This window comes from Stegostoma tigrinum, chromosome 25 (assembly GCF_030684315.1).
Source record: "Stegostoma tigrinum isolate sSteTig4 chromosome 25, sSteTig4.hap1, whole genome shotgun sequence".
NCBI classification, from domain to species: domain Eukaryota; kingdom Metazoa; phylum Chordata; class Chondrichthyes; order Orectolobiformes; family Stegostomatidae; genus Stegostoma; species Stegostoma tigrinum.
The window spans coordinates 39,056,191-39,083,862 of NC_081378.1; the positions used below are offsets into that span (position 1 = coordinate 39,056,191).

At 44.7% G+C, this 27,672-nt stretch overlaps 1 protein-coding gene across 5 annotated transcripts in view; it reads left to right on the forward strand.

The window, feature by feature from the left end:
* Positions 1-27,672, forward strand: part of kif21a (kinesin family member 21A) — a 157,230-nt gene that overhangs the window by 87,853 nt on the left and 41,705 nt on the right. For all 5 annotated transcript variants that reach the window (XM_048553734.2, XM_048553737.2, XM_048553736.2 and 2 more), the window contains 6 exons: positions 12,893-12,961; positions 15,642-15,859; positions 17,941-18,088; positions 19,409-19,600; positions 22,153-22,254; positions 23,252-23,417. In XM_048553734.2, coding sequence (XP_048409691.1) covers positions 12,893-12,961; positions 15,642-15,859; positions 17,941-18,088; positions 19,409-19,600; positions 22,153-22,254; positions 23,252-23,417 — 895 coding nt within the window. The remainder of the gene's footprint in view (positions 1-12,892; positions 12,962-15,641; positions 15,860-17,940; positions 18,089-19,408; positions 19,601-22,152; positions 22,255-23,251; positions 23,418-27,672) is intronic.

Below are 27,672 nucleotides of genomic sequence, written 5' to 3' on the forward strand. Positions count from 1 at the left end.
CGCGCTCTCTCTCTCTCTCCGCGCTCTCTCTCTCTCCGCGCTCTCTCTCTCTCTCTCCTCCGCGCTCTCTCTCTCTCTCTCTCTCTCTCTCTCCGCGCCTCGCTCTCGCTCTCTCTCTCCGCGCTCTCTCTCTTTGCGCTCTCTCTCTCCGCGCTCTCTCTCTTTGCGCTCTCTCTCTCCGCGCTCTCTCTCTTTGCGCTCTCTCTCTTTGCGCTCTCTCTCTTTGCGCTCTCTCTCTCCGCGCTCTCTCTCTCCGCGCTCTCTCTCTCCGCGCTCTCTCTCTCCGCGCTCTCTCTCTCCGCGCTCTCTCTCTTTGCGCTCTCTCTCTCCGCGCTCTCTCTTCGCGCCGCGCGCTCTCTCTTCGCGCGCGCGCGCTCTTCGCTCTCGCGCTCCCGCGCTCTCTCTCTTCGCGCGCGCGCTCTCTCTTCGCGCGCGCTCTCTCTTCGCGCGCTGGCGCTCTCTCTTCGCGCGCGCTCTCTCTCTTCGCGCGCGCTCTCTCTCTTCGCGCGCGCTCTCTCTCTTCGCGCGCGCTCTCTCTCTTCGCGCTGCGCTCTCTCTCTTCGCGCGCGCTCTCTCTCTTCGCGCGCGCTCTCTCTCTTCGCGCGCGCTCTCTCTCTTCGCGCGCGCTCTCTCTCTTCGCGCGCGCTCTCTCTCTCGCGCGCGCGCTCTCTCTCTTCGCCCGCTCTCCTCTCTCTCTCCGCGCTCTCTCTCTCTCTCCGCGCTCTCTCTCTCTCTCCGCGCTCTCTCTCTCTCTCTCTCCGCGCTCTCTCTCTCTCTCTCTCTCTCTCTCTCTCTCCGCGCTCTCTCTCTTCGCTCTCCTCTCCTCGCGCTCTCTCTCTTTGCGCTCTCTCTCTCTCTCTCCGCGCTCTCTCTCTTCTGCGCTCTCTCTCTCCGCGCTCTCTCTCTTTGCGCTCTCTCTCTTTGGCGCTCTCTCTCTTGCGCTCTCTCTCTCCGCGCTCTCTCTCTCGCGCTCTCTCTCTCCGCGCTCTCTCTCTTTGCGCTCTCTCTCGTTTGCGCTCTCTCTCTCGCGCTCTCTCTTCGCGCGCGCGCGCTCTCTTCGCGCGCGCGCGCTCTCTTCGCGCGCGCGCGCCTCTCTTCGCGCGCGCTCTCTCTCTCGCGCGCGCTCTCTCTCTTCGCGCGCGCTCTCTCTCTCCGCGCGCGCTCTCTCTCTCTCTCTCCGCGCGCGCTCTCTCTCCTCTCCGCGCGCGCTCTCTCTCTCTCTCCGCGCTCTCCTCTCTCTCTCCCCGCGCTCTCTCTCTCTCTCCGCGCTCTCTCTCTCTCTCCGCGCTCTCTCTCTCTCTCCGCGCTCTCTCTCTCTCTCTCGCGCTCTCTCTCTCTCTTCGCGCTCTCTCTCTTCGCGCTCTCTCTCTTCGCGGCTCTCTCTCTTCGGGCGGCGCGCTCTCTCTCTTCGCGCGCGCTCTCTCTCTTCGCGCGCGCTCTCTCTCTTCGCGCGCGCTCTCTCTCTTCGCTGCGCGCGCTCGCTCTCTTCGCGCGCGCTCTCTCTCTTCGGCGCGCGCTCTCTCTCTTCGCGCGCGCTCTCTCTCTTCGCGCGCGCTCTTCTCTTCGCGCGCGCTCTCTCTCTTCGCGCGCGCTCTCTCTCTTCGCGCGCGCTCTCTCTCTTCGCGCGCGCTCTCTCTCTCTCCGCGCTCTCTCTCTCTCTCCCGCGCTCTCTCTCTCTCTCCGCGCTCTCTCTCTCTCTCCGCGCCTCTCTCTCTCTCTTCGCGCTCTCTCTCCTCTTCGCGCTCTCTCTCTCCTCTTCGCGCTCTCTCTCTCGCGCTCTCTCTCTTCGCGCTCTCTCTCTTCGCGCTCTCTCTCTTCGCGCTCTCTCTCTGTCGCGCTCTCTCTCTTCGCGCGCGCTCTCTTCTTCGCGCGCGCTCTCTCTCTTCGCGCGCGCTCTCTCTCTTCGCGCGCGCTCTCTCTCTCTTCGCGCGCGCTCTCTCTCTTCGCGCGCGCTCTCTCTCTTCGCGCGCGCTCTCTCTCTTCGCGCGCGCTCTCTCTCTTCGCGCGCGCTCTCTCTCTTCGCGCGCGCTCTCTCTCTTCGCGCGCGCTCTCTCTCTTCGCGCGCGCTCTCTCTCTTCGCGCGCGCTCTCTCTCTTCGCGCGCGCTCTCTCTCTTCGCGCGCGCTCTCTCTCTTCGCGCGCGCTCTCTCTCTTCGCGCGCGCTCTCTCTCGCTCTTCGGCGCGCCGCTCTCTCTCTTCGGCGCGCGCTCTCTCTCTTCGCGCGCGCTCTCTCTTCTCTCGCGCGCGCTCTCTCTCTTCGCGCGCGCTTCTCTCTCTTCGCGCGCGCTCCTCCTCTCTTCGCGCGCGCTCTCTCTCTTCGCGCGCGCTCTCTCTCTTCGCGCCGCGCTCTCTCTCTTCGCGCGCGCTCTCTCTCTTCGCGCGCGCTCTCTCTCTTCGCGCTCGCTCTCTCTCTTCGCGCTCCGCTCTCTCTCTTCGCGCTCTCTCTCTCTCTTCGCGCTCTCTCTCTCTCTTCGCGCTCTCTCTCTCTCTTCGCGCTCTCTCTCTCTCTCTGCGCTCTCTCTCTCCTCTTTGCGCTCTCTCTCTTTGCGCTCTCTCTCTTTGCGCTCTCTCTCTTTGCGCGCGCTCTCTCTCTTCGCGCTCTCTCTCTCTCTTCGCGCTCTCTCTCTCTCTCTGCGCTCTCTCTCTCTCTTTGCGCTCTCTCTCTTTGCGCTCTCTCTCTTGCGCTCTCTCTCTTTGCGCGCGCTCTCTCTCTTCGCGCGGCGCTCTCTCTCTTCGCGCGCTCTCTCTCTCTTCGCGCTCTCTCTCTCTCTTCGCGCTCTTCTCTCCTCTTCGCGCTCTCTCTCTCTCTTCGCGCTCTCTCTCTCTCTTCGCGCTCTCTCTCTCTCTTCGCGCTCTCTCTCTCTCTTCGCGCTCTCTCTCTCTCTCTGCGCTCCTCTCTCTCTCTTTGCGCTCTCTCTCTTTGCGCTCTCTCTCTTCGCGCGCGCTCTCTCTCTTCGCGCGCGCTCTCTCTCTTCGCGCGCTCTCTCTCTCTTCGCGCTCTCTCTCTCTCTCCGCGCTCTCTTCTCTCTCTCCGCGCTCTCTCTCTCTCTCCGCGCTCTCTCTCTCCGCGCTCTCTCTCTCTCTCTCTCTCTCTCCGCGCTCTCTCGCGCTCTCTCCTCTCCGCGCTCTCTCTCTTTGCGCTCTCTCTCTCCCGCGCTCTCTCTCTCCGCGCTCTCTCTCTTTGCGCTCTCTTCTCTCCGCGCTCTCCTCTCTTTGCGCCTCTCTCGCTTTGCGCTCTCTCTCTCCGCGCTCTCTCTCTCCCGCGCTCTCTCGCTCTTCCGCGCTCTCTCTCTTTGCGCTCTCTCTCTCCGCGCTCTCTCTCTTTGCGCTCTCTCTCTCTCCGCGCTCTCTCTCTCCGCGCTCTCTCTCTTTGCGCTCTCTCTCTCCGCGCTCTCTCTCTCCGCGCTCTCTCTCTCTCCGCGCTCTCTCTCTCCGCGCTCTCTCTCTCCGCGCTCTCTCTCTCCGCGCTCTCTCTCCGCGCTCTCTCTCTCCGCGCTCTCTCTCTCCGCGCTCTCTCTCTCCTTGCGCTCTCTCTCTTTGGCGCTCTCTCTCTTTGCGCTCTCTCTCTTTGCGCTCTCTCTCTTTGCGCTCTCTCTCTTTGCGCTCTCTCTCTTTGCGCTCTCTCTCTTTGCGCTCTCTCTCTTTGCGCTCTCTCTCTTTGCGCTCTCTCTCTTTGCGCTCTCTCTCTTTGCGCTCTCTCTCTTTGCGCTCTCTCTCTTTGCGCTCTCTCTCTTTGCGCTCTCTCTCTTTGCGCTCTCTCTCTTTGCGCTCTCTCTCTTTGCGCTCTCTCTCTTTGCGCTCTCTCTCTTTGCGCTCTCTCTCTTTGCGCTCTCTCTCTTTGCGCTCTCTCTCTTTGCGCTCTCTCTCTTTGCGCTCTCTCTCTTTGCGCTCTCTCTCTTTGCGCTCTCTCTCTTTGCGCTCTCTCTCTTTGCGCTCTCTCTCTTTGCGCTCTCTCTCTTTGCGCTCTCTCTCTTTGCGCTCTCTCTCTTTGCGCTCTCTCTCTTTGCGCTCTCTCTCTTTGCGCTCTCTCTCTTTGCGCTCTCTCTCTTTGCGCTCTCTCTCTTTGCGCTCTCTCTCTTTGCGCTCTCTCTCTTTGCGCTCTCTCTCTTTGCGCTCTCTCTCTTTGCGCTCTCTCTCTTTGCGCTCTCTCTCTTTGCGCTCTCTCTCTTTGCGCTCTCTCTCTTTGCGCTCTCTCTCTTTGCGCTCTCTCTCTTTGCGCTCTCTCTCTTTGCGCTCTCTCTCTTTGCGCTCTCTCTCTTTGCGCTCTCTCTCTTTGCGCTCTCTCTCTTTGCGCTCTCTCTCCGCGCTCTCTCTCTCTCTTTGCTCTCTCTCTCTCTCCGCTCTCTCTCTCTCTCCGCTCTCTCTCTCTCTCCGCTCTCTCTCTCTCTCCGCTCTCTCTCTCTCTCCGCTCTCTCTCTCTCTGCGCTCGCGCTGTCTCTTCGCGCTCGCGCTGTCTCTTCGCGCTCGCGCTGTCTCTTCGCGCTCGCGCTGTCTCTTCGCGCTCGCGCTGTCTCTTCGCGCTCGCGCTGTCTCTTCGCGCTCGCGCTGTCTCTTCGCGCTCGCGCTGTCTCTTCGCGCTCTCGCTCTCTCTTCGCGCTCTCGCTCTCTCTCTCTCTTCGCGCTCGCTCTCGCTCTCTCTCTCTCTCCGCGCTCTCTCTCGCTCTCTCTCTCTCCGCGCTCTCTCTCTCTCTCCGCTCTCTCTCTCTCTCCGCTCTCTCTCTCTCTCCGCTCTCTCTCTCTCTTCGCTCTCTCTCTCTCTTCGCTCTCTCTCTCTTCGCTCTCTCTCTCTTCGCGCTCGCGCTGTCTCTTCGCGCTCGCGCTGTCTCTTCGCGCTCGCGCTGTCTCTTCGCGCTCGCGCTGTCTCTTCGCGCTCGCGCTGTCTCTTCGCGCTCGCGCTCTCTCTTCGCGCTCGCGCTCTCTCTTCGCGCTCGCGCTCTCTCTTCGCGCTCGCGCTCTCTCTTCGCGCTCGCTCTCGCTCTCTCTCTCTCTCTCTTCGCGCTCGCTCTCGCTCTCTCTCGCTCTCTCTTCGCGCTCGCTCTCGCTCTCTCTCGCTCTCTCTCTCTCTTCGCGCTCGCTCTCGCTCTCTCTCGCTCTCTCTCTCTCTTCGCGCTCGCTCTCGCTCTCTCTCTCTCTTCGCGCTCGCTCTCGCTCTCTCTCTCTCTTCGCGCTCGCTCTCGCTCTCTCTCTCTCTTCGCGCTCGCTCTCGCTCTCTCTCTCTCTCCGCGCTCTCTCTCGCTCTCTCTCTCTCTCCGCGCTCTCTCTCGCTCTCTCTCTCTCTCCGCGCTCTCTCTCGCTCTCTCTCTCTCTCGCTCTCTCTCTCTCTCCGCTCTCTCTCTCTCTTCGCTCTCTCTCTCTTCGCTCTCTCTCTCTTCGCTCGCGCTGTCTCTTCGCGCTCGCGCTGTCTCTTCGCGCTCGCGCTGTCTCTTCGCGCTCGCGCTCTCTCTTCGCGCTCGCTCTCGCTCTCTCTCTCTTCGCGCTCGCTCTCGCTCTCTCTCTCTTCGCGCTCGCTCTCGCTCTCTCTCTCTCTTCGCGCTCGCTCTCGCTCTCTCTCTCTCTTCGCGCTCGCTCTCGCTCTCTCTCTCTCTTCGCGCTCGCTCTCGCTCTCTCTCTCTCTTCGCGCTCGCTCTCGCTCTCTCTCTCTCTTCGCGCTCGCTCTCGCTCTCTCTCTCTCTTCGCGCTCGCTCTCGCTCTCTCTCTCTCTTCGCGCTCGCTCTCGCGCTCTCTCTCTCTCTTCGCGCTCGCTCTCGCGCTCTCTCTCTCTCTTCGCGCTCGCTCTCGCGCTCTCTCTCTCTCTTCGCGCTCGCTCTCGCGCTCTCTCTCTCTCTTCGCGCTCGCTCTCGCGCTCTCTCTCTCTCTTCGCGCTCGCTCTCGCGCTCTCTCTCTCTCTTCGCGCTCGCTCTCGCGCGCTCTCTCTCGCGCTCTCTCTCTCTCTTCGCGCTCGCTCTCGCTCTCTCTCTCTCTTCGCGCTCGCTCTCGCTCTCTCTCTCTCTTCGCGCTCGCTCTCGCTCTCTCTCTCTCTTCGCGCTCGCTCTCGCTCTCTCTCTCTCTTCGCGCTCGCTCTCGCTCTCTCTCTCTCTTCGCGCTCGCTCTCGCTCTCTCTCTCTCTTCGCGCTCGCTCTCGCTCTCTCTCTCTCTTCGCGCTCGCTCTCGCTCTCTCTCTCTCTTCGCGCTCGCTCTCGCTCTCTCTCTCTCTTCGCGCTCGCTCTCGCTCTCTCTCTCTCTTCGCGCTCGCTCTCGCTCTCTCTCTCTCTTCGCGCTCGCTCTCGCTCTCTCTCTCTCTTCGCGCTCGCTCTCGCTCTCTCTCTCTCTTCGCGCTCGCTCTCGCTCTCTCTCTCTCTTCGCGCTCGCTCTCGCTCTCTCTCTCTCTTCGCGCTCGCTCTCGCTCTCTCTCTCTCTTCGCGCTCGCTCTCGCTCTCTCTCTCTCTTCGCGCTCGCTCTCGCTCTCTCTCTCTCTTCGCGCTCGCTCTCGCTCTCTCTCTCTCTTCGCGCTCGCTCTCGCTCTCTCTCTCTCTTCGCGCTCGCTCTCGCTCTCTCTCTCTCTTCGCGCTCGCTCTCGCTCTCTCTCTCTCTTCGCGCTCGCTCTCGCTCTCTCTCTCTCTTCGCGCTCGCTCTCGCTCTCTCTCTCTCTTCGCGCTCGCTCTCGCTCTCTCTCTCTCTTCGCGCTCGCTCTCGCTCTCTCTCTCTCTTCGCGCTCGCTCTCGCTCTCTCTCTCTCTTCGCGCTCGCTCTCGCTCTCTCTCTCTCTTCGCGCTCGCTCTCGCTCTCTCTCTCTCTTCGCGCTCGCTCTCGCTCTCTCTCTCTCTTCGCGCTCGCACCCTATTTATTTCAGAACCGTCTCCCCATCCCCCTTTTCTGATGAAAGGTCTCAGCCCGAAACATCAGCTTTTGTGCTCCTAAGATTCTGCTTGACCTGCTGTGCCCATCCGTCTCCACACTTTCTTATCGCAGTTGCAAGAAAACCATGTGCTCCCTTTCAAACAAAATTATACGGTATGGCAGAAGGGTTACAAGTCTCCTCCGGCACACTTCTCATGGAGAATGAACCCAGGAATTAGTGTCTCCTATTCTTCTGTTTAATTCAAAAACTGCGCCATGCCTGGTCATATTCCTTTTTGCTGTGGAGCACAGATTCCTGTGTGTCTATCTTCTATGAAGTGTCAATGAGTCACATTGTTAAACCAACTCGTGACCTTAAATTGGTTGGTAATGCACATTTATAGTGTGTTCAGGATTTCAGCAAATCTTATCTAACTGTGGAAAAACATTTAATGTTCAACACGGTTTGTTTGAGTTCTGCAAGCATGGGCTTCTCTGCATTCTTACAATATTAGTTGAAGTGACATAAACTATCGTTCATTAGTTTAATAAATATAAATCCAATTCTATGACACTAAAACTGCTGGCAAATCTCTTATAACAATGCTTGTGGCAAGGCCAAAGATCCATTTTTGTGGCCATCAGAGTTTGTAAGGCTAATTGTTAACAAACATTGACATAGATTTGTTTCTATTACTTGAATTTAAGCATCAGTGACAGTGCCAGAATTTGTTGCCAGTCCCTAATTGCCTGTTTCCTCTGACTTGCTAGACCATCTTAAGGCAGTTAAAAGGCAATAATATTGCTTTGAATCTGGAGTTGCATGAAATCTGAAATTGATAATGATTTCAGGCTACTTTTGCCTAATGGATCCTAGTGACCCACACAGGTTTTTATGACATTCTGTGATGGTTGTCAGGGTCACTATTCCTGACACTACGTTTAAATTCCAGTTTTATTAATTGGATTCAAATTCTATCATTTCTTAGAATGAGGTTTGAACCAATGCCATTATCCTGTACCACTGAATTTCTAGCCCAGCCGCATCATCAGTCACAAGGCCGTAAATATTTGGCACCTTGAGCCTGCTCAGCCATTCAGTAAGATCACAGTTAATCCAACTCTTCTCATGCTACTTCACTATCTCCTCTTTTTGCTTTTATTTGTATAAATCATGAAAAGCTTGGTTTAAAAGTTATAAGACCAGCTCATTGTGTAAACAGGGCAGTCTAAGAACTTTGATGAAAGGTATAATGGAAAAATTTGTGCTGTTGTTCTTAGGCTGATGGATCACAATCTCGAAGACCATAGGAAATGGAACAGGACTAGGTTGTTCGGCACCCCTGAAGCTGCCTCTGTAATTTAGAAGGATCATGGCCCATCCAACATTCCTCATTTCCACTTCCCAGCCCTTTTGCCTATAACCCTAATTCTACTTCTAGTCAATAATCAATCTATCCCAGCCTAAAATGTCTGCAAGGAGTCTTCTCTTCACCACCATGCCGCCCCGTGCCCCCCCACAGCTATCTGCAGCAATGAGTTCCAAAGACAATCAACCCTTCAAGAGAAGAAATTCCTCTTCATCTCAGACTTAAATTGGCACCTTTTAGTTCTGAGACTATGCCCTCTGGACCTAAACTCTCCTATTAAGGGAAACATCCTCTCAGTATTTACTCTCTCAAGCCAATGAACTCTGTATTTCAATGAGATCACTTCTCATTCATCTAAATTCCAATGAATAGAGCCCTAATGTGTTTAATCTTTGCTCATTAGGCAGTCCCTCCATACCGTAGTCATCCAAATCAATGTTCTGTGAATTGCTTGCAATGAAATAACATCTTTCCTTAAATAATGGGACCAAAATTTCTTGCCGTATTCTAGATATGGCCTCATCGCACTGTATGATTGCAGTAAGACGTATCTACTAACACCCTCCAACCCCCTTGAAATAAGGGCCAACATTCCATTGCCTTCCTGATTAACTGCTGCACCTGTGTGCTAGCTTTGTGTTTCATGCATAGGTACCCCCCAAGTTCCTTTTGTGTTGTGGCTTTCTGCAGTTTCATTCTAGTTAAATAATCTGTTCTTTTTGTTCTCCTTTCAAAATGAATAACTTCACATTTGGCCACATTATACTCCATTTGCCATCTTAAGGCCCAATTACTTGACTGGGAACACTGGGGGGAGCTGACTCCCTAAATATGCCAATTAAAATGGATATATCTAGGAATTTGGTTGCGTAGTGCCAGCTTTCCAACCTACTTCAGCTTTTTTCTTTGTTGACGTTCTACTGAATAAATATATTGGTGAAGTAAGTACTAATTACGCTTAAAGAGATGGTACTGGGCTGCTTCTTGAACAGCTACAGTTTGTGGTGCAGGATCTCCTCCAGTTTGTTAATCGGGGATTTTCAGGATTTTAGCCCAGCAATGAATGAAGAAGAGATGGTGTTTCAAAGATAAATGATGTTTCAATTTAAAGGGAACTTGCTGGTATTCATAGTCTTGCGTGCTTGCTGCCCTTGTCTTTCTGGGTGGCTGTGGTTATGGGTATGGGAGCTGCTGTTGCCACAGCATCTTGGATGGCACACATTGCAGTGACATTATGCCTCTGATTGGGGAAAATGTTGGATAGATTATCAACCCAGCAGGATGTTTTAGCTCAGATGCGATTGTGCTTCTTGAGTGTTGTCGGAGCTATTCCAAGCTGGGCAAGTAAGAGTATTCTATCGCACCCCTGCTTTCTGCCAGGGTGTTACAAAGTTTTGGAACAATTCGTAACAAATGATATGCCACAGAATTTTCAGCCTCTGACCATTTGTTGTAGCCCAGCATTTGCTATCACTGGGGCACTTATTGTTGACTTCGAGGAATATGATGTTGAATTTAACAGTAGTCGTGTCATTTGAATAAAGTAGGGAGGTAATTACGCTCTCTTTGGCAATGGTCATTGCCTGGTTTTTCTTTATTATTCATTAATGGGATCAGGGTGTCGCTGGTTAGGCAGCACTTGCTTGCCTATCCCTAGTTGCCCAGAGGGCAGTTCAGAGTCAGTCACACTGTTGTGAGTCCAGAGTCACATGGAGGCCAGATGGTAAGGATGGCACTTTCCTTCCCTAAAGGACATTAGTGAACCAACTTTGCTTTTCCTGACAATCGACAATGGATTCATGGTCAGCATTAGATTCTTAATTCCAGATGTTTTTATTGAATTGAAATTCCACCATCTGCCATGGTGGGATTTGAACCAGGATCCTGGCAATGCTATTTGGGTTTCTGGATTAGCTGTCAAGCGATAATATCACTAGGCCATTGCCTCCCCCTTTTGTTGCACAAGTGTTGGCTGTCACGTATAAACATGACCCTCAATGTTGTCCAGGTCCAACTATATGCAAGCATAAACTGCTTCATTATCTAATCACATGTGAATGAAACAAAACAAAACAAAGCAAACTTGAGCAAATGTCCCCTGTTTTTGACCTTCAGTAGAGGGAAGGCCATTGATTTAAGCACTGAAGATAGTTGGGCCTAGAACAGTGCCCAGTGGCAGTGACATGCATGAAGTGGTTTGTCCTGCAACAATCTCAACCATTTTCATTTGTGCTCGGTATGTTCTCCAGTAAGTGGAGAACTTTCTCACCGATTTCCATTGATTTTCAGTTTTATTAGGAGATGTACATGGTCAAATACTACCTTGATGTGAAGGACAGTCATTCCTTTGTCAGCTCTTGAACTTTGTTTTGGTGGGGCTTTTTTTTTGTCAATAAAGACTCAGTTGTGGAGTCAAATGAGCTGGTGGAACACAGTCTAAGTTTAGGTTATTGGTAAATGCCACTTGATATTTTTGACAAGAACTTTTTCATCACTGCTGTTTAAGATGAAGTTGAAGTGGTAATTTGTCAATTTCTATTTACGCTACATTCTGCAGATAGATCATCCCTGGAAGATTTTCCCCATTGTCAGGTAGATGCTAGTGTTCAACATAAATAGCTTATCCAGAAACATAGTTGGATCTGGAGAACAAGTTTTTAGTGCAGCTAGCTTAGTTGTAGCTCCCACAGTCTGTTGTATCTGACATATGTGAATGTTTTCCCACCATCTGGAACAAATCACTGATTAAAGGCTGGTGTCTGTCATGTGGAATTCCAGAGGAAGCTGAGACAAATGATCCAACTGATTCTCTAGCCGCCTCTTTTTTGCACTAATGCTAGGCTATGCTATCATTGAACTCCTCTCCCCATTTGTTGCTTAGTTGTTCACTACCATTCATAATTGGGTAAGGCAGGACTGTAGAGTTATGATCATGTCTGTTAGGGTATAATCATTTAGCTCTCTGTAGTATACTGCTTAATTTACCCAGTATGTCTTAGTTCTGTGTTGTACATTTACCAGGTGTCGTCCTGTTTTCTTGTGTGCCTGGTGCTGATCCAGGAATGTTCTTCTAAAGTCACTGAAACAGAATTGGTCTTCCATGTAAATGGAAATGCTGGAGATGGAATATGTTGGGCCGTCAGGTTAAGCTGAAGACTGTCACCTGTTGCTGATGACCCAAATCGCCTTTACAGTTGCCCAGATTTTGAATTGTTAGTTCTGTTCTACATACATCCTGTTTAATACAATGGTGGCGTCATGCGGTTTGTCATTGTTCTCACTGTGAAACACCTTAACATGGTTTCTCTTGTTGATACAATTTTGGATTGATTCATGTGCAATAGGTCAGGTAATGAGGACTGGACAAAGTGGTTTTCCTTTCTGTTGGCACTTTCATCACATGAAAATTTTTGTCAGTAAACAACTGTGGAGGTTTGTATTAAAGTAACGTAGGGTTAACTAAAATTTCAGCATTTATGATGAAATGTTGTTTCATATTGTATACAATTAATCTATAAATTTTTTTCAAGCTTAATTCATACAAGAAAGTCAACCACTTGCAAAATTAGAGGTATCAATTTTATTATTATTTAGCATTAAAATTATTTCCTTAATAAATAGAAGCAATTACAAGAAAGCACCCCCTATATCTGTTCTCTCTCTTCAAAGGCAATCAACAAATTTGAGTTTGTGAAACATGACTTTGCCGAACAAAATAGGTCCATCTTCAATAAAATGCATAGCGTTCCCATTCATAAAGGATTTGTGGTAACTTTTCTGAACACTTGTGTTTTGAGCCTTCTGGATGTGCTGAGTCAAATGCAAACTGACAGGTAACTTCTATCAAGCATTGCAATTTCCAGCCGTGACACACTGCTCAGATTTGATCAGATCCTTTGTGGCATTGTCAATATTTATTTGGCCACATCTACCATGTACCTCCTCTCTCATTCTGGATGTCACCTTTTGAGCATTACACGTGTTGCTGTCATAATCTGGGTTCTTGCATTTTTGCATCCACACTCTTGCCTACATTCCCAAAATGTAAAAGCAAAGTAATTTTTTTTTTAAAAGAAACAAAACTTCAAATGAAATCAACAGTTACAAATACAATCAAAACAAATATTCAGTAAAGTATGTTGCATGTCCATTGGTGCCATACCAAGGCACTAATGTTGCTAAAACAGCACCTAAACATAAAAATATATAATTATGACAGATTCAGCTTTGTAGTCAAAAATTTCAGTTCAATTCCTGAGCAAAATAAAAAGCAAACTTGACATTACAATGAAGTAGTGAGCAAGTGCTACACTGTCAGATGGCATATTACTGACAACCATTGTCCACTCTTTGAAGTGATTTGTAAAAGATTCCATGAAGATTCGAAAAAGGGCAGTGTGCTGCAAATATTAATCAACATTTCAATGTTTGAACTGGTCATCATTGCATTGCTCTTTGTAGGAGCTGTGTATATTAGTGCTGTTTTTATTTTTCAGTAAATATTGCGTTTCCGAAATGGTTCTTGGCTATAAAAGTATCTTTCATGACCAATGAACACCATGTGAATTTGAACAGAACCCTAGCCTTACAGCTTTGTGTCCTGATCTGCTTTGCTTAGTCGGCAAAGCACTGTTGTAGCTAATTTTGCTTTTTGTTTGTTTCCTATTTACATGCTTAATTTAACAGGTTTTTGTTCTTCTCAACTCAGCATCAAATGAAACTTCTGGAAGCTAAAAAGCGACAGCAGGAAATAATTCTACGACGAAAAACTGAGGAGGTGAGGAATTGTTCATTATTTGTGCCTGTGTATATCAAAACAAAATTACTTGGATTTTGCTGTTGTTACTACTTTTGAACCTGATGGCCGTTTCTAGAATAGTAGAGGGTGCACTGTTGGCACCACTGCAGAATGAAATCAACTTGAAACCATTTAACTGACATGAATTTGCTAATGGTTAGCTATTGGTCTCACTTTGTAACCTTTGGAAAAGTTGTACTTCGTTGAATGATATGTATGGGATTTTAATGGTGTACTAAGTTTGTATTTATTGATGAAAAGATTTTCTGGCCTTAAAATTTTGCTTGTGAAATGTCAGATTTCTCCATAATGAGATTCCATACGACTTTGTAAATCAAAGTTGAGTTTTTTGATGACTTCCTTTTTTATTTTGTTTTATCCGACACCGGGCGCCCCCCCCCCCCCCCCCCCCCCCCCCCCCCCCCGCCCCGATCATTTGTTTGCATTGTAAAATTTATAGAACATGAAAACTCGTCGGTGTATTTCACATCCTGGCTTCCTGAGAGTGCGAATCCTTCGATGTGATTGGGTGTCTATCGTGACTGACAGAAACATAGAAAGTAGGGACAGGAATAAGCCGTTTTCCCATTCATTATGACCATGGCTAATCATCCACTTCATAGTCTGTTCCTACTTTTTCCCCCATTTCCTTAGATCCCCTTGCAATGTGCTATATCTAACACCACCTTGAAATCATGCAATTTTTGGTGTCAATTGCTTTGTGGTATCAAATTCCACCTGCTGTCCACTCTGGGAGAAGAAATCTTCACTAGTCTCAGTCCTAAATGGTTTACCCTTTGCCCTTAGACTGTGACCCATAGTTCTGGACTCCCACCCTTGGGAAACATCCTCCCTGCATCCACCCTGTTTAGTTCAATTAGAATTTCATGTTTTTGAGGGTTGTTTCTGTGAATTCCCTCATTCTTCTAAACTCCAGCAGATATAATCGGAACCAGTTCAACCTTGCCCTTGTACGTCAGTCCTGTCATCCTAGGAATCAGTCTGGTTGACCTGTTACATTTCCTCTATAGCAAGAACATCCTTTCTCAGATAAGGAGACAAAAACAGCATACACTATTCCAAGTGTGGTCTCACCACGGCCCTGACAACTACAACAAGACATGCCTGCCCCTGTGCTCATGCTTCTGCTATAAAGGCCAACATACAATTTGCTTCCTTCACTGGCTGCTCCACCTGCGTTCTTACCCCCAGTGATTGTTGTACCAGGTCACCCAGGTCTCTTTGCACATTCCCCTCTCTCAATTTATAGCCATTCAGATAATCTGACTTTCTAGTTTTTGCTTCAAACATGCAAACTTCAAATTTATCCACATTTATACTGCATCTGTCATGTCTTACTTGCTCTCAACTTGTTCAAATCACCCAACAATCTATTTTCATCGCAGTTCACCCTCCCACCCAACTTTGTGTCATCTGCAGAGTTGAATATATTATTTTTAGTTACCTTAGTTAAATCATTGTTATATATTGTGAATAGCTGAGGTCTAGTCCTGATCTTTGCAATGCCCCGCTAGTCACTGCCTGCCATTCTGGAGAAGACCCATATTCCTAATCTTTGTTTCCTGTCTACTAACCAGTTTTCTATCCTGCTCAGTACACTGTCCCAATCTCATGCGTTATTTTTTTCACATTTAATCTTTCGTGTGGGATTTTATAGAAAACCTCCTGAAACTCCAAGTAAATTACAGTCACTGGCTCCCCCCCCCCCCCCCCCCCCCTCAACACTACTGGCTGCATCCTCAAAACATTCCAATAGATTTATCAAGCATGACTTCTCTTTCACAAACCCATGTTGACTCTGTTCAATCCTGCCACAGTTTTCTAAGTTTTAAATAGACGGATTGCATAAGTTACATGCCAGCTTTCTATCTTCAGATTTCTATCTTCACTTTTCTGTCCTTGGCCATATGAGAGTTGCCAGAGGACTGGAAGACAGCCAAGTTGGTACCAGTCTTTGTCTCTTCACATACCTACAGAAATTTTTGTTCCCTACAAGCTTACACTTGTACTCTATTTTCTCTCTCTCTTAATCAATCCCTCTGTCCTCCATTGCTGAGTTATGAACTGCGCTCACTCCTCAGGTATGTAATTTTTTTTCCTGGTCCATTTGTAAACCTCTTTCTTGGACCTAATACTGCATCTAATTTCCCTTGCAAGCCATTGTTTGGCCGCCTTTCCCATTTTAATTTTGCATCAGACAGGAATGAACAGTTGTACAGTTTGCCCACGCAGTGTTTGAATGTTTTTCCATTGTCATTGATGGCAGTGTTGCTGGATCCCTCAAGATGAAATGTGCAATGCATATGGAATATGATGCAGTCTTCGAAATAATGTCAGAATAAAGTAATATTGTGGTGAATAAGTTCAAATGAGAAAAATTAACAAGACTGTTTTTAGTCATGTCAAATTCTTCTTTAGTGTAATGGCCACATTGTCTGTCTCTGTCTTTCTATTGTCTTGAGTTGTTTTCTGTTTCGGTATTTATGTTAGAAATTGTTTTCTACTTAAATCATACCTTCAATTTAATTGGTATCACTTGGATAATTATGGTTTTTGAGACAAAATAATGTTTAAAATCTGTTTTTGAGGTTTACATGTAATCTTTTATGCTTGAAATGCTCTACATTTTTATCTTTAGGTTACAGCCCTTCGCAAATTATCAAAGCCCATGTCTGATAAAGTAGCTGGACGAGTGAGTCGTAAATTGAGCTTGCCAGATCCTATTTCAGAGTCACCCTCTCACATGAGTATTTATGAACATGACCGGTCAACTGCTAACTACGCTGGCCCACATAAAGGGAGAACGCTAATTTCTCGAACCCTACCTACTTCAACAGACAAAACAAATGTGATCAGGTACTTTTTAGTTCTATTTCCAGTGTTTAGACTTTAAGTGCAGAACACCCATGGGTGAATAAAGTAACAATACATAAATGTTCACAAATTTCTTTTCTTTGTCAGAGTCCCCAAAATTATTTAATATATTATGTGATGATGTGAACAGACCAGAGATATTCTGATTTTAATTACTGGTCTGCACTAATCAGTTCACAAGTTGGTTATAAAGATGGTCACTCAGTACCCTGTGTTTAATGGAGTGGAATCGTTCAGGATTCTCACTGCAGGTTTCTATCTAGCATAGTTCATTGGAGAATGTTGGATTAAACTTAACTAATCTCCTTTTAATTAAACATCAGATTCCATTGACAGTGTAAAATGCTCAAACAACTAAATCTGTCCTGCTGGCTGCGAAACATTGCCCAGATCGTTTAAACAGCCAGCAGAATTGGTGGAGGGTGGAATCCATTGTAAGGTTGTTTTCAGGCTGCAAGATCAGGTCCACTTGGGAAAGGGGAATTGGTTCCTAGGTTGGTAGGGAGGAGAGGCATGTTATGTTTTTTGAACAGGGTGTTTTTGCGGGGGGTGGGGTAGGGGTGAAGTGAAGTGGGTCCAGAGCAGGGATAGGGTTGTCAGCTGCTGGAAGTGGGAAGTGCAGCGGAGGGTTAGAGAGCATTGGGCTTACCTGTAGCAAGGTGAAGAGGACCAGTTTAGAAGCTCAAGAAGTGTATTTGGCTCCTGAGGGAGAAAAGGAGGACTACGCTTGGAGTGGAGCAGGTGTGTTGTGTCTGGAGTTGGGGGAAAGAGGCTTGGCTCCGTAGGGGCGAAGTGGGGAGTGATTCTGGTGGGTGTGCCTTTCAGAAATGAAGGAGGAGAAGACTGTAGTTGGGGTGGGAGGGTGTGTGTGAATCAAGTATAGGGTCAGTTGAACAGTTACTCGGAAGTTAGGCTATGTATTTAATAGTTTACCTTGTTCACAGTAACCACTTACTTTCACTGGAGCATTCCAATGTAAATTCCGACTTTGAGGGTTCCAGGCATAAGGGAATTGCATAGCTGAAGCTTCCATTTCCCATCTAATTCCTTCTGGAGTCTGTTTAGATGGGAATTCTACAGGGTGCCCATTCACTCCTCCCATCTATACTGGAACAGCAACTGTCTGACCTCTTCAAAATCTGAGTCAATATATTTTTCTAATTTTCAGTAATTTAAAAGCATGCCATGAAAGGAAAAGTAAAGTACCCCCTGCTCTTCTCAAAGTTCATTTCTATCAACTGGATTTCTTAACACACACAACTGTTGGTTCTCTGTGAAAGCAGGATTTAGTTGGCAAAGGTATAAAGCTAATTAGCACACAATTGGAAACCTGAAAGTATAAATATCTACCCTTCTGAATACCCTGAAACACATGCACAAACTTGCACACATCCATTCACATCAGGAAAAGGGGTGAAAAAGATATTGATTTCTGTCTGTTCGGCGATTCACTTTGGTGAAAAGTTTCCACTTCTCTCTTTGCTAATGATGGTTAGCGCCTGAAGGCAAAATGGCTAAAGTGTAGGATGTTGACATGGCTGTCTTGTGTAGACAGGTATCAATAAACATAGGCTATTGTCTCTGGCATCTTTGCAAACACAGCCTCGTGATAATTTCAGGAACTTGCTAAGTTTACTTGAATTCTTCCAGCCGCTCTTCAAGAGGGCTGTCAGATTTTATGCTGGATTCACAAGGTGGACTTTTCTAAGAGCAGAGCTACTTTTGGAAGCTCCTTGCCTTCAGCAGGCATGTCACCAGCTGCTCCAAACAGTACCTAAAACAGACACAGAAATCTGGCTGCCATAAACCCAGACAAGTGGCCTGCTCAGAAAATGAGCAATTCCCACAGAAATGTGACTACAAAGAAGTGTTCTTTTAAAGAAAAAGTTTGAGTGTTGTTTCATTAATCTTTTTCAAAAAAGTCCATGTATTCATAATACCACAAACTCAACTCCATGAAGTTTAAGTATGAAGTGTCTATAACACTGACAATTTTAAATATGTTTGTTTATAATATCATATGAAATTGGCTGATCTAACAATTCAAATCTGACCAATTACAGGAAGAAGTACCAGAGGAAGTTTACAAATAGATATACATCAAGAGCAGCAAGAATGAAGTGGCAGTCACTTGAACGTAGAGTTACTGAGATCATCATGCAGAGGATGACTATTGCCAACATGGAAGCCGACATGAATCGACTTCTAACAGTAAGACCGTTCTCCCTGCAACTTGAAATATAGAAATTGAAGTTCCTTTAGTCCTTCAAATAGAATCTGGTTGCTAATGAACTTCACTGGTATTGTGGTTGATATCTTCTCAACTAATCATAACAGAATGGTGTGCAAGTCTCCAATGCTAAATTTCCCATATTCCTCCTTAGCTGCACTTCTTCTGTATCATATTTGATGGTTTCTTTTTGTTTGAAAGTACTGCTGTACTTTAAATCCTATGATTTGACTGCAGTTCATTCTTCATAAAGATATGAGCATATGTTGTTTTTAGACCTCCGTCATGGGGTGTGTTATTAATTGTCATAGGAAAGCAGCTGATATAAAGTGCCTTCACAAGAAGTCAAATCTTTGAAGTTGAAACAAATTTTGCCTGTTCTGACGTTACCACAGTTTTTTTAATTTGATCATTAGATATGAGCTTTACTAGTTATATTTTGATTCCCATCCCCAATTATCATTGAGCAGGTGGTGGCTGTCTTAATGAACCACTAAATCTGTTTGGGAGTGAATACCAGAATTTGGATCCCAGTAATGTGAAGGAATGAAGACAAAGCTCCAAGTTAAAATCTGCGACCTGGGGTGGAACTTGCACTTTGTGTAGTTACCATGTGTCTGTTACTGTTTTCCTTCTTGCTGATAGAGGTGTTTGGAAAGTTCTGTTGAATTTTGACAAACATGACAATCTTACCATTTTTTAATAATTTAAATTTATATTAGCATTTTGAGGTTGGGGAACAGTTTTGCATTTTTGAGTTCAATAATTACCTGATGTGAACCTGCAAGTGGTATGTAAGCAAGCCTTTTTTGGCATTGTTGTGAAAAGAACACACCACTTTGTATACCAAGAATGCTTTTGTGTTCCCTTCGATGTTTGGTCCATCCCCGTGTCCTGTGTTCTTTAGCTGATGTTTTCCTGAACAGTTTTGGATGTACTTTGAATTTTTCCTTGCTACAGTGGCTGTCGTATCTTTCCATTTGCGATGTCTTTAGAACAAAAAATTTTGAACCCAGGGTTTGCGAGCAGTTCTTCATAATTGTTGCAGGAAGATTTGAGTTCTGTCACTGAGAAGGATGAATACTTTTTCTCATACATTCATTTTCAATTTGTGTATGGCTGAGGGAAAACATATGAAATTCTAATGCAACAGTCTTCTAGAAAGATGCATTTAAGTAATATGCCATTGTTCAAACAAACAAAGCCAGCAAGGACATTCAATGAAGTTGGTAAGGTTTACACACGATACGTATTTTTTCTTCTCCCAAATTGTCAGGAATTTTACTTTTTTTTCGTTACAGCAACGTGAAGATCTGACCAAAAGACGTGACAAACTGAATAAACGGAGAGAAAAGTTTGTCCAAGAGTGTGTAGATGACAAAACAATTCAAAACATTAATGAAGAAATGGAGTCTTTGAATGCAAATATTGATTATATTAATGACAGCATTTCGGAATGCCAGGCCAATATCATGCAGATGGAAGAAGCAAAGGCAAGTTAATTTTATAAATATTTCACGGCCATACGTTCAAAAATAAGTTACAAAAATTCTTAGTACATGAGGCATTTGGATTGTTAAATATAGAATTCTAACATGTGAACATATGTAGAATAAGTAAGTCCTATTTTCCATCTGTCACATCTCTCATCAGAGACCCCCAAAGCTAATTCTAATGTCTGAACTAAAGTCTGACTATAATGTTCTGAGAATACTGTCGGCAATGTGTCTGCATGCTCTTCCTTAAAAATGGGACCTTGAAGCAAGGTAGTCAGTTTAGCATTCTTGTTAAAGCACAAGGTGATGACTTTTAAAACTAGTTTTCTGATAACTTTACCTTCTCGGTTCTGATGGCTTGTTCAAAGCTTAAGCCTGCGTCATTGACCTGCCATGTGTAGGCAAGTAGTTCTGTCATATCCCATCTATGAAAATGGTCTTTGAGCAGGATGGAGCCAAGGAATTAGTGAAGAGGCGAGATGTACTAACCTTTGAGTCTGCTTGCCTGTGATTCTGGTCTCAACGAAGCCTAAAAATCAAGCCATCTATCTTTCATCATAACTAATTTGATTTCTGGCCTTTCTAGAACAGAATCATCCTGAGTACAGACCTCAAATGACTGCATGTAATGTAGTACTGGCCTCTTTATTTTGTACCTTCCAGCAATCTTTAACTTGGTTCACCATACCACCCTTCTAAATCTACCTTCTCCAACATATTGCAAAGGGATCACTGTTGCTCATGTCATCTTTTACTGATCCTGTTAGAACTATAAAATCACCGCACTGGGCTCTTTTCTTATTTCAATGCCATTACTTGCACCGTCCCCCAAAAATCAAATGTTTCTTCCCTGCCCTTGCAACTATGTATTCCCCTTTGACTTAATATCTGCAATGCCTGAAGTCATATTCCACACTTGGACAAATTTAAATCAGCTCCACCTTTCCACCAAATCTCTTTGAATCGTTCTCTGTAATTATTACCAGACTATTTGTTCAACAATCCAGTCATACTTTAACCTCCTCCAACCTCACAGCGCCCATTCTTAAATTCGTTGCATGACCTGATTCTATAACAGGCAATGCTCTGTGCTGAGTAGCAGTATTGACTTTCCAGGCTGTGCTGGTTGTCTTTAATAGCCCCTCAATGGTGGCTATTTCTGTTTATTGTTAAGTCTTCCCTCACCGTAAACTTCTGTTGTTAATGATGGGGCTGACGGTCAGAGGATGATGCACCAATTTGATATCTACAGATGCAGCCGGCAGTGAAATGCTATCTTGGCCTTCATAGCAAGGATTTGAGTACAGGGATGCCTTGCTGCAATTGTAGAGGGCCTTGCTGGGACCACACCTGGAATATTGCTTGTGCAGGTTTGGTCTCCTTATCTGAATAAAAATGTTAAGTACCAAAGTGCAGTGTAGGTTTACCAGACCGATTTCTGCGATGGCAATGCTGACAGGAAGAGAGACTGTATCATTAGAACTATTTTCAGTGAAGTTTAGAAGATTGGGGGGTAGGCAGGATACTTAAATCAATAAAATTCTAACAGGACTATTACAGTAAATGGAGGAAGGATGTTCTCAATAACTGGGGAGTCTGGAAACAGGGTCACAGCTTAACGTTAAAGGTTGGGCCATTTAGGACTGAGATGAGGAGAAATCTCTTTACCTAGAAACAGTGAGCCTGTGAAATTCTGTGATTGAGGCCAAAATGCTGAATGTTTTTGAGGAGTTTGATACAGTTCTTAAGACTGAAGAGAGCAAAGTGTTTGAGGCAAAAGAGGAGTCAAGGTCCTGAGTAGGATGATCAAACTTAATCATACTCAGTGGCAGAGCAGGCCTCAGATGCTGAATGGCCTACTCATTACTGTTTTCTGTATTTCATTGAAATCTGCTATATAAACTGGACATATGGAGCTCGTTTCAGCAGGTTAGGCAGTATCTCTGGAGAAGGGAAACAGTTAACCAAGATTCAAAGACCATAACTCTTTGTTTTCTTTTTTATGTTGTCAGGTCTGCTGGGTATTCCCAGCATTTTCTGTTTTATTAGTGCTGCCTAAACATTTGAAAATAAACATAATGTCTAATATCTCCATGCACTCACTTTTTATTTCTTCCTTCCAGCCCCTCCATCTTTGCTGATGTCTCTGTCATTTGGGTGTCCAGTTTTTCTGCCCTGTACTCAACCATGTTGTTGAATGAAGGGGAAGTGAGCTTACATTAAAAATTCACTCACGGCATATAGGTTTCACCCAGCATTTGTTATCCATTCCAGGTTTCTTGAGGAATTGGTAAACTGTTGCTCTGAACTGCTATAGTGCATATGCTGTGAGTAGACCAACAATGCTGCTGACCCGAAATCCTGAGACTCACTCCCTAAGTTTGCAGTAAAATTAAACGAAACAGCAAGCCATGCAGCTTAAATATAAATTTGGCATTGAGGAGCAATGCTTACTGTATTATTATTTTACAGAAATATTCAACACAAATCTACCTACTGCTCTAGAGTGTCGCAATTTCTTATTATTTTTAATTTCTTGTCATTTCCAGGAGGAGGGGGGTACGGTGGATGTTTCAGCAATAATCACTTCCTGCTCTTTGACAGAAGCTCGCTACATACTGGATCATTTTCTAACTATGGTTATTAATAAGGTGAGTTTGTGAGCAAACCTCCTTGAGGTTTACTGATTCTGGTCAATGAGCCTCAGTATACAAGCTGTTGTATCATCTGCTGAAGGATAGCCACCGATGGATGTTATGACTTAGGCCAGAGGAGTGCACTAACCTTTTCTGGTTCTGCTGCTGCGCAGATCACGGCATAAATTTAACAGCTTTGCTCTGTTCCCAATATTGTCAATCATATTTTACCCATGTTAGCCTTAGAATCAAATGACTAACCAGATTTCTTTAAAAACCACACAGTAATTTATTATAAAATAAAATGTTATTTAATGATGTAAGGAATTACTTGTATGTTTTATGTAATAAGCAGATCTTGTATCATCTTGACCTTGGGGGTTTGTATATGCTTTGTTCCTACCTGAACTTAACAGTTGATTCCAAATTTAGCTTGCTTTTATGCAAGGTTTGATTTATAGATACTGCTGTAGGCCATGAATTTTCCAGGTTAATCACAGCATTTTGAAAAGGATAATAAAAATAGGATGTTAAGTGGTGTTATACTGTGGAGTTTTTAAATGGATCTGTGAAAGTCACTTGTTGGTTCTAATTACTTTGAAAGCTGGAGTGCTAAAATATTTTGGAGTTGTGGTCATGTTACATATAGGGGAAAAAGTGCAATATAACTTCTAACTAATGCAGTATATGTTGCAGCTAGTTATTTTTATATAATATTTATCTGTTGTCAAAGAATATAAACACAGGGTAGGGATTACTAAATAAGCTTTCATACTAGTAGAATTGTACTGTGCAATTTCTGTTCAAATATTTACATCTTTTATATCTGGAGAGGGATTTTTGGAGCAAAAACAAAATTGAACCTGATTGCTTGATTTAAACTTGAGAATAAGGTGTAGATATAGGATCCTTTAGCTCTCAAGCCTGTCCTATCTACACCTACAAGTAATCTGATATTTTGATTTTTAACTGCATTTTTGAAAACAAAAATACTTTTTCTGATCTGTTTTAGGGTCTCCAAGCTGCTCAGAAGGAATCTCAAATTAAGATTCTAGAGGGGCGTGTAAAGCAAATAGAAATAAACAGCTCTACTCAAAACCAGCTGCTATTCCATATGTTAAAAGAGAAAGCTGAATTTAATCCAGAGCTAGAAGCTTTACTTGGAAATGCTTTGCAAGGTAACCAGAACTCTTACTTTCACAGGTGGCATGCTATTTTGTTTACAGTGCATGATGTAATTTAGATTTTTTAATCCACTTATTTGCTGGCACTTTATTAATGCTATTTGGAATGAATTTTTTTTCAGTATTATTTACTCATTTATTATGTTCACATTTAAGAATGTCATGAATAAATTGGCCTTGGAAAATTGTTGAAAAATATCTGGTGAAAATATTTACTTAAAATATAAATATTTTATTCAACTGAAGAGTAATTTTTTCTAGTTTTCCCAGTTTGGAAAAGCATACCAATATGTTGTTGCCTTAAAGCTAATGATTTCTGATAAGAGGTTTTGAACTTCTCCTGGACACATGGACAAGACCAGAGCAAGGAGATTATTTTGTAGCATGTATTAAGAAATTGGAAACACAAAAATGCAACCAATGTATATTCAGTAGCAGGTGGGTATATTTAAAAGATAGATGTAGAAGTGTTTGGTGTCTGTCTGCCCTCTTGGTTTCCACTCTAGAAATCAAAGGACAATTTGAATTGTACTCTGGACGTTGAATTTTATTTGCAAGGTAAAACCTCCCAAGTGTCAAATCATGATTATCCACAGTAAATCTGATTTTAAAAACTTTTACTGCTTAAGGTGATTGCTGTTGTTGTCGTCAAAGTACTGAAGTTTTGCAAATCAGATTGTCCTGATATTTGCAAGACCAAACTCAGGGCAGCTAAGGTTATTGAAATGCCTTTAGCAGTACAATGCTCATGGATAATTTTCACATTACATTTTTATGAATCGAACATTTTAGATTGTAAACACTAAATTTAATGAACAATTTATTTGTAGTGCAATCTTTTTTAAAAAAAAATTAGATCGGCCCATTTGTCTAATTTGAATGGTTTATGTACAACCTCAAAATTGTTATCCCAGAAATGCAGTAGCACTTCATTGAATTTGTTTTGTTATAATTTGTTTTTGTTAGAAATCTTGCTGATGTCAGAATTTGTACTTGTTTAGAAATTTGTACAGTGGAATCCCTCATTCTTTATCGTCTGAATGAAAATTTGGCCCAGAGAGGTATTTTTAAGATGTTTTACTGCAGATCAATAAGATTGCTACGTGGAGGTAAAGGCTTATGTTTATATGCAGCAAAACCTAGGCAGCATTCAGGCTTGTATGATGACTAGCAAGTAAATCCACACAGCCCAAGTGCTAGACTGTGACCATCTCCACCAAATCTGACCGCCACCCTCTGACATTCACAGGCACTATCATTGACCAGAAGCTGAACTGAGCCAGCCATCTAAATACTGTGGCTTGAAAAACCTGTTCAGAAGTTGGGAGTTCTACAGTGTGTAACTTGTCCTTCTGACTCCCCAAAGACTGTTCACTACCTACAAAGCACAAGTTAGGAGTGTGATGAAAGACACAGTTTGCCTGAATGTGTGCAGCTCCAACATCACTCAAGAAGCTGGACAGCATCCAGGATGTAGCACCGGACTTGATTGACACTGCAGCCAACGCTATCAATATGTATTCCCTCCACCAGCAATACATTGTGACAGTGCTGCACACCACATACAAGGTGTCCTGCAGCAACTTGCCAAGCCTCCTTTGACATCACTTTCTAAATCTCTGACCACCCTCACTGGAAGGCAAGCGCACCAGGTGCATGAGAGCCTTGCCCAAATGCAAATTCCCATCCATGCTCCACACATCTCTGTGGAGTTTCGCTGTTCCTTTGTTACTGGTGAATCAAAATCCTGGTGCTGCCTTCCAAAGGTGTACCTAAATTAGATGGATTGCAGAAGTTCAAGAAGGCAGCTCACCACCAACCCCTCAAGGGTAACTTGAGGCAAAGCCATTATCGATCAATTAAATGCATTTGGGGATTGGTAGATGTGAAAGTGTGAATAAAGATTAAATTTAGATGTGATCAGCAAAGTTCTAGTTGCAGTTTGGATTGAGAAAGTGGAACACCAATGTGAAGAGCATGGAGAAATTGAGATTTGCAAAGTTTATAGATGAGGACTGTTGGTGAGAAGTGTTGAGATTGAAGGCAAAATATTTTTAGTTGTTGGGAGCAGTAGAAAATGTCTTGGTTTTACTACCATTTTCTTGTGTTTTTGGACAATGAATGTCATTGATTAGGTACTTACAGTCTCAAGTCCAAAATGAAGTTTAAATCTGGCAATGATATTAAAAATAAGCTCACTCAGAATTTTAAGGGCAATAATTGAAGCAGGTTAATTCTTGGCTTAAAAGTCACCTGACAAATTTAAGCTTTTTGTTATTCCAGTTAGAAACAAAAGACAACAATACACTCCCGAGGTGCCTGGATAACCTCCCATGTCTTATTCCAATATCAATTTTGAGTTTATTTAATGGATTGAATTTGCCTGACTCTTACGTGGGAGAGAGTTGTTTAGCACTGAAGTGTCTCTCATTTCCCATGCACTGCTGGAATGTCAAGAACTTTGCTTTTTATGTGCAATGCTTTTTATTGTTATGTGCTTCTCTGGTTTTGTGATAGCCCAGAGGAAAAAATGGTGCATCTTTTACATTGGTCTCTAAATCTGTCCATATTAACCTCCCAGAATTGTGAAAAGTTTTGGAGCATTCTTATCCTTCATTTCTTAGAACTTAACAATACATTCTCCGTTCTTTCAAATTGTAACATTTTCTCAGACAGCATTAGTTATTCATTGTGAACTAAAATGCCTGGTGCTGAATCTTAAATGGCCCATAAAACGTAAAAGATTATCACAATTTCAGTGCAGAAAGGGAGAAGCCAGTGGTGGTGATACCTACCATAATCTGTTAAGTGTATTTGAATTTTCAGTCCAATTCAGTTTGGGTTCTTGTAGCATCAGTGTTTATTTTCTATGACAATAAGGTTGCTCTAGTAATAACAAGCATCACTGAGCCATGTGAATTGAAAGCATCTTTTAAGACCTGGACTTTAACATTGGTTGATATCAGCCAGGGCAACAAGACAGGATTATTGGCAGTACATTGTGGTTAAGTTTTGGATAATTTCTTTGTCCAAACCCCTGCTCTTGATCACAATATATAGTGGTTCTAGAGCAGGTCGGGGACATCACCAGTTTTGCAGAAGCTAATTTAGCTACCATTTGAACAGGTTTAAAACTCAAATGCTGGAGAAGCTCAGCTGGTTTAGCACCTTCAGTAGAGAGAAAAACGGAGTTAACATTAAGAGACCAAAGACCTTTTGAAACTGAACAGATCACTCTCCGTTGATGCTGTCAGGCTTGCTGGGTTTCTCCAGCATTTTCTGTCGTCATTCCAAATTTCTAACATTTGCAGTACTTTCCTTTTTTATCTGAAATGGTCCAACTATTTTAACTTCTCTTGATCTGCTTTCTGGAGGTTAACTTTGATGCAAGGTATGATGCATCTAAATAGCAGATAGTTTAGTTCAAAACTAACTTTCAGATTCTAATTATACCAGATTATTATATCTTTGATTTCAGTATATTTTTATTTCAAGACTATTCTAGTGATATAATTCTATAGCATGGAAGTAGACCCTTCAGTCCAACCTCTCCACACTGACCATTTATCCTAAACTGATCAAGTCCCTTTTGCCAGGATATGGTCCGTACACCTCTCAACCTTTCCTATTAATGTTCCTATCCAATGCCTTTTAAATGTTCTAATTGTACTCTCCTCCTCTGCCAGGTCGTTCCATTTATGCACCACCCTTTGCATGAAAATGTTGCCCCTTAGGTCCCTTTTAAATCTTGCCCCTTCTCACCTTAAACCTATGCCTTCCAGTTTTGTATTCCTCCATACAGGACAAAAGAGCTTGGCTATTCATCAATTCATGCCTCTACTGATTTTATAAATCCAAATCAGGTCATCCCTCAGCCTCTGATGCTCCAATGAAAATAACCCCAGTTTATTCTGCCTCTCCCTGTAGCGCAAACCTTCCAAACCCTGCAACATCTTGGTAAATCTTATCTGAACCTTTTCAAGTTTCACAACATCTTTTCTATAGCAGGGAGACTAGAACTGAATGCAGTATTCTGAAAATGGTCTCACCAGTATCCCGTGCAGCTACAACATGATGTCCGAACCCCTATATTCAGTGCACTGATCAATGAAAGCAAACATGCTTAGTGCCACCTACACTATCCTGTCTATGTATGACTCCACTTTCAAGGAACAGTGCACCTGCATCTATAGGTCTCTTTGTTTGGCAGCACTTGCTATGGCCCTACCATTAAGTGTATTAGTCCTGC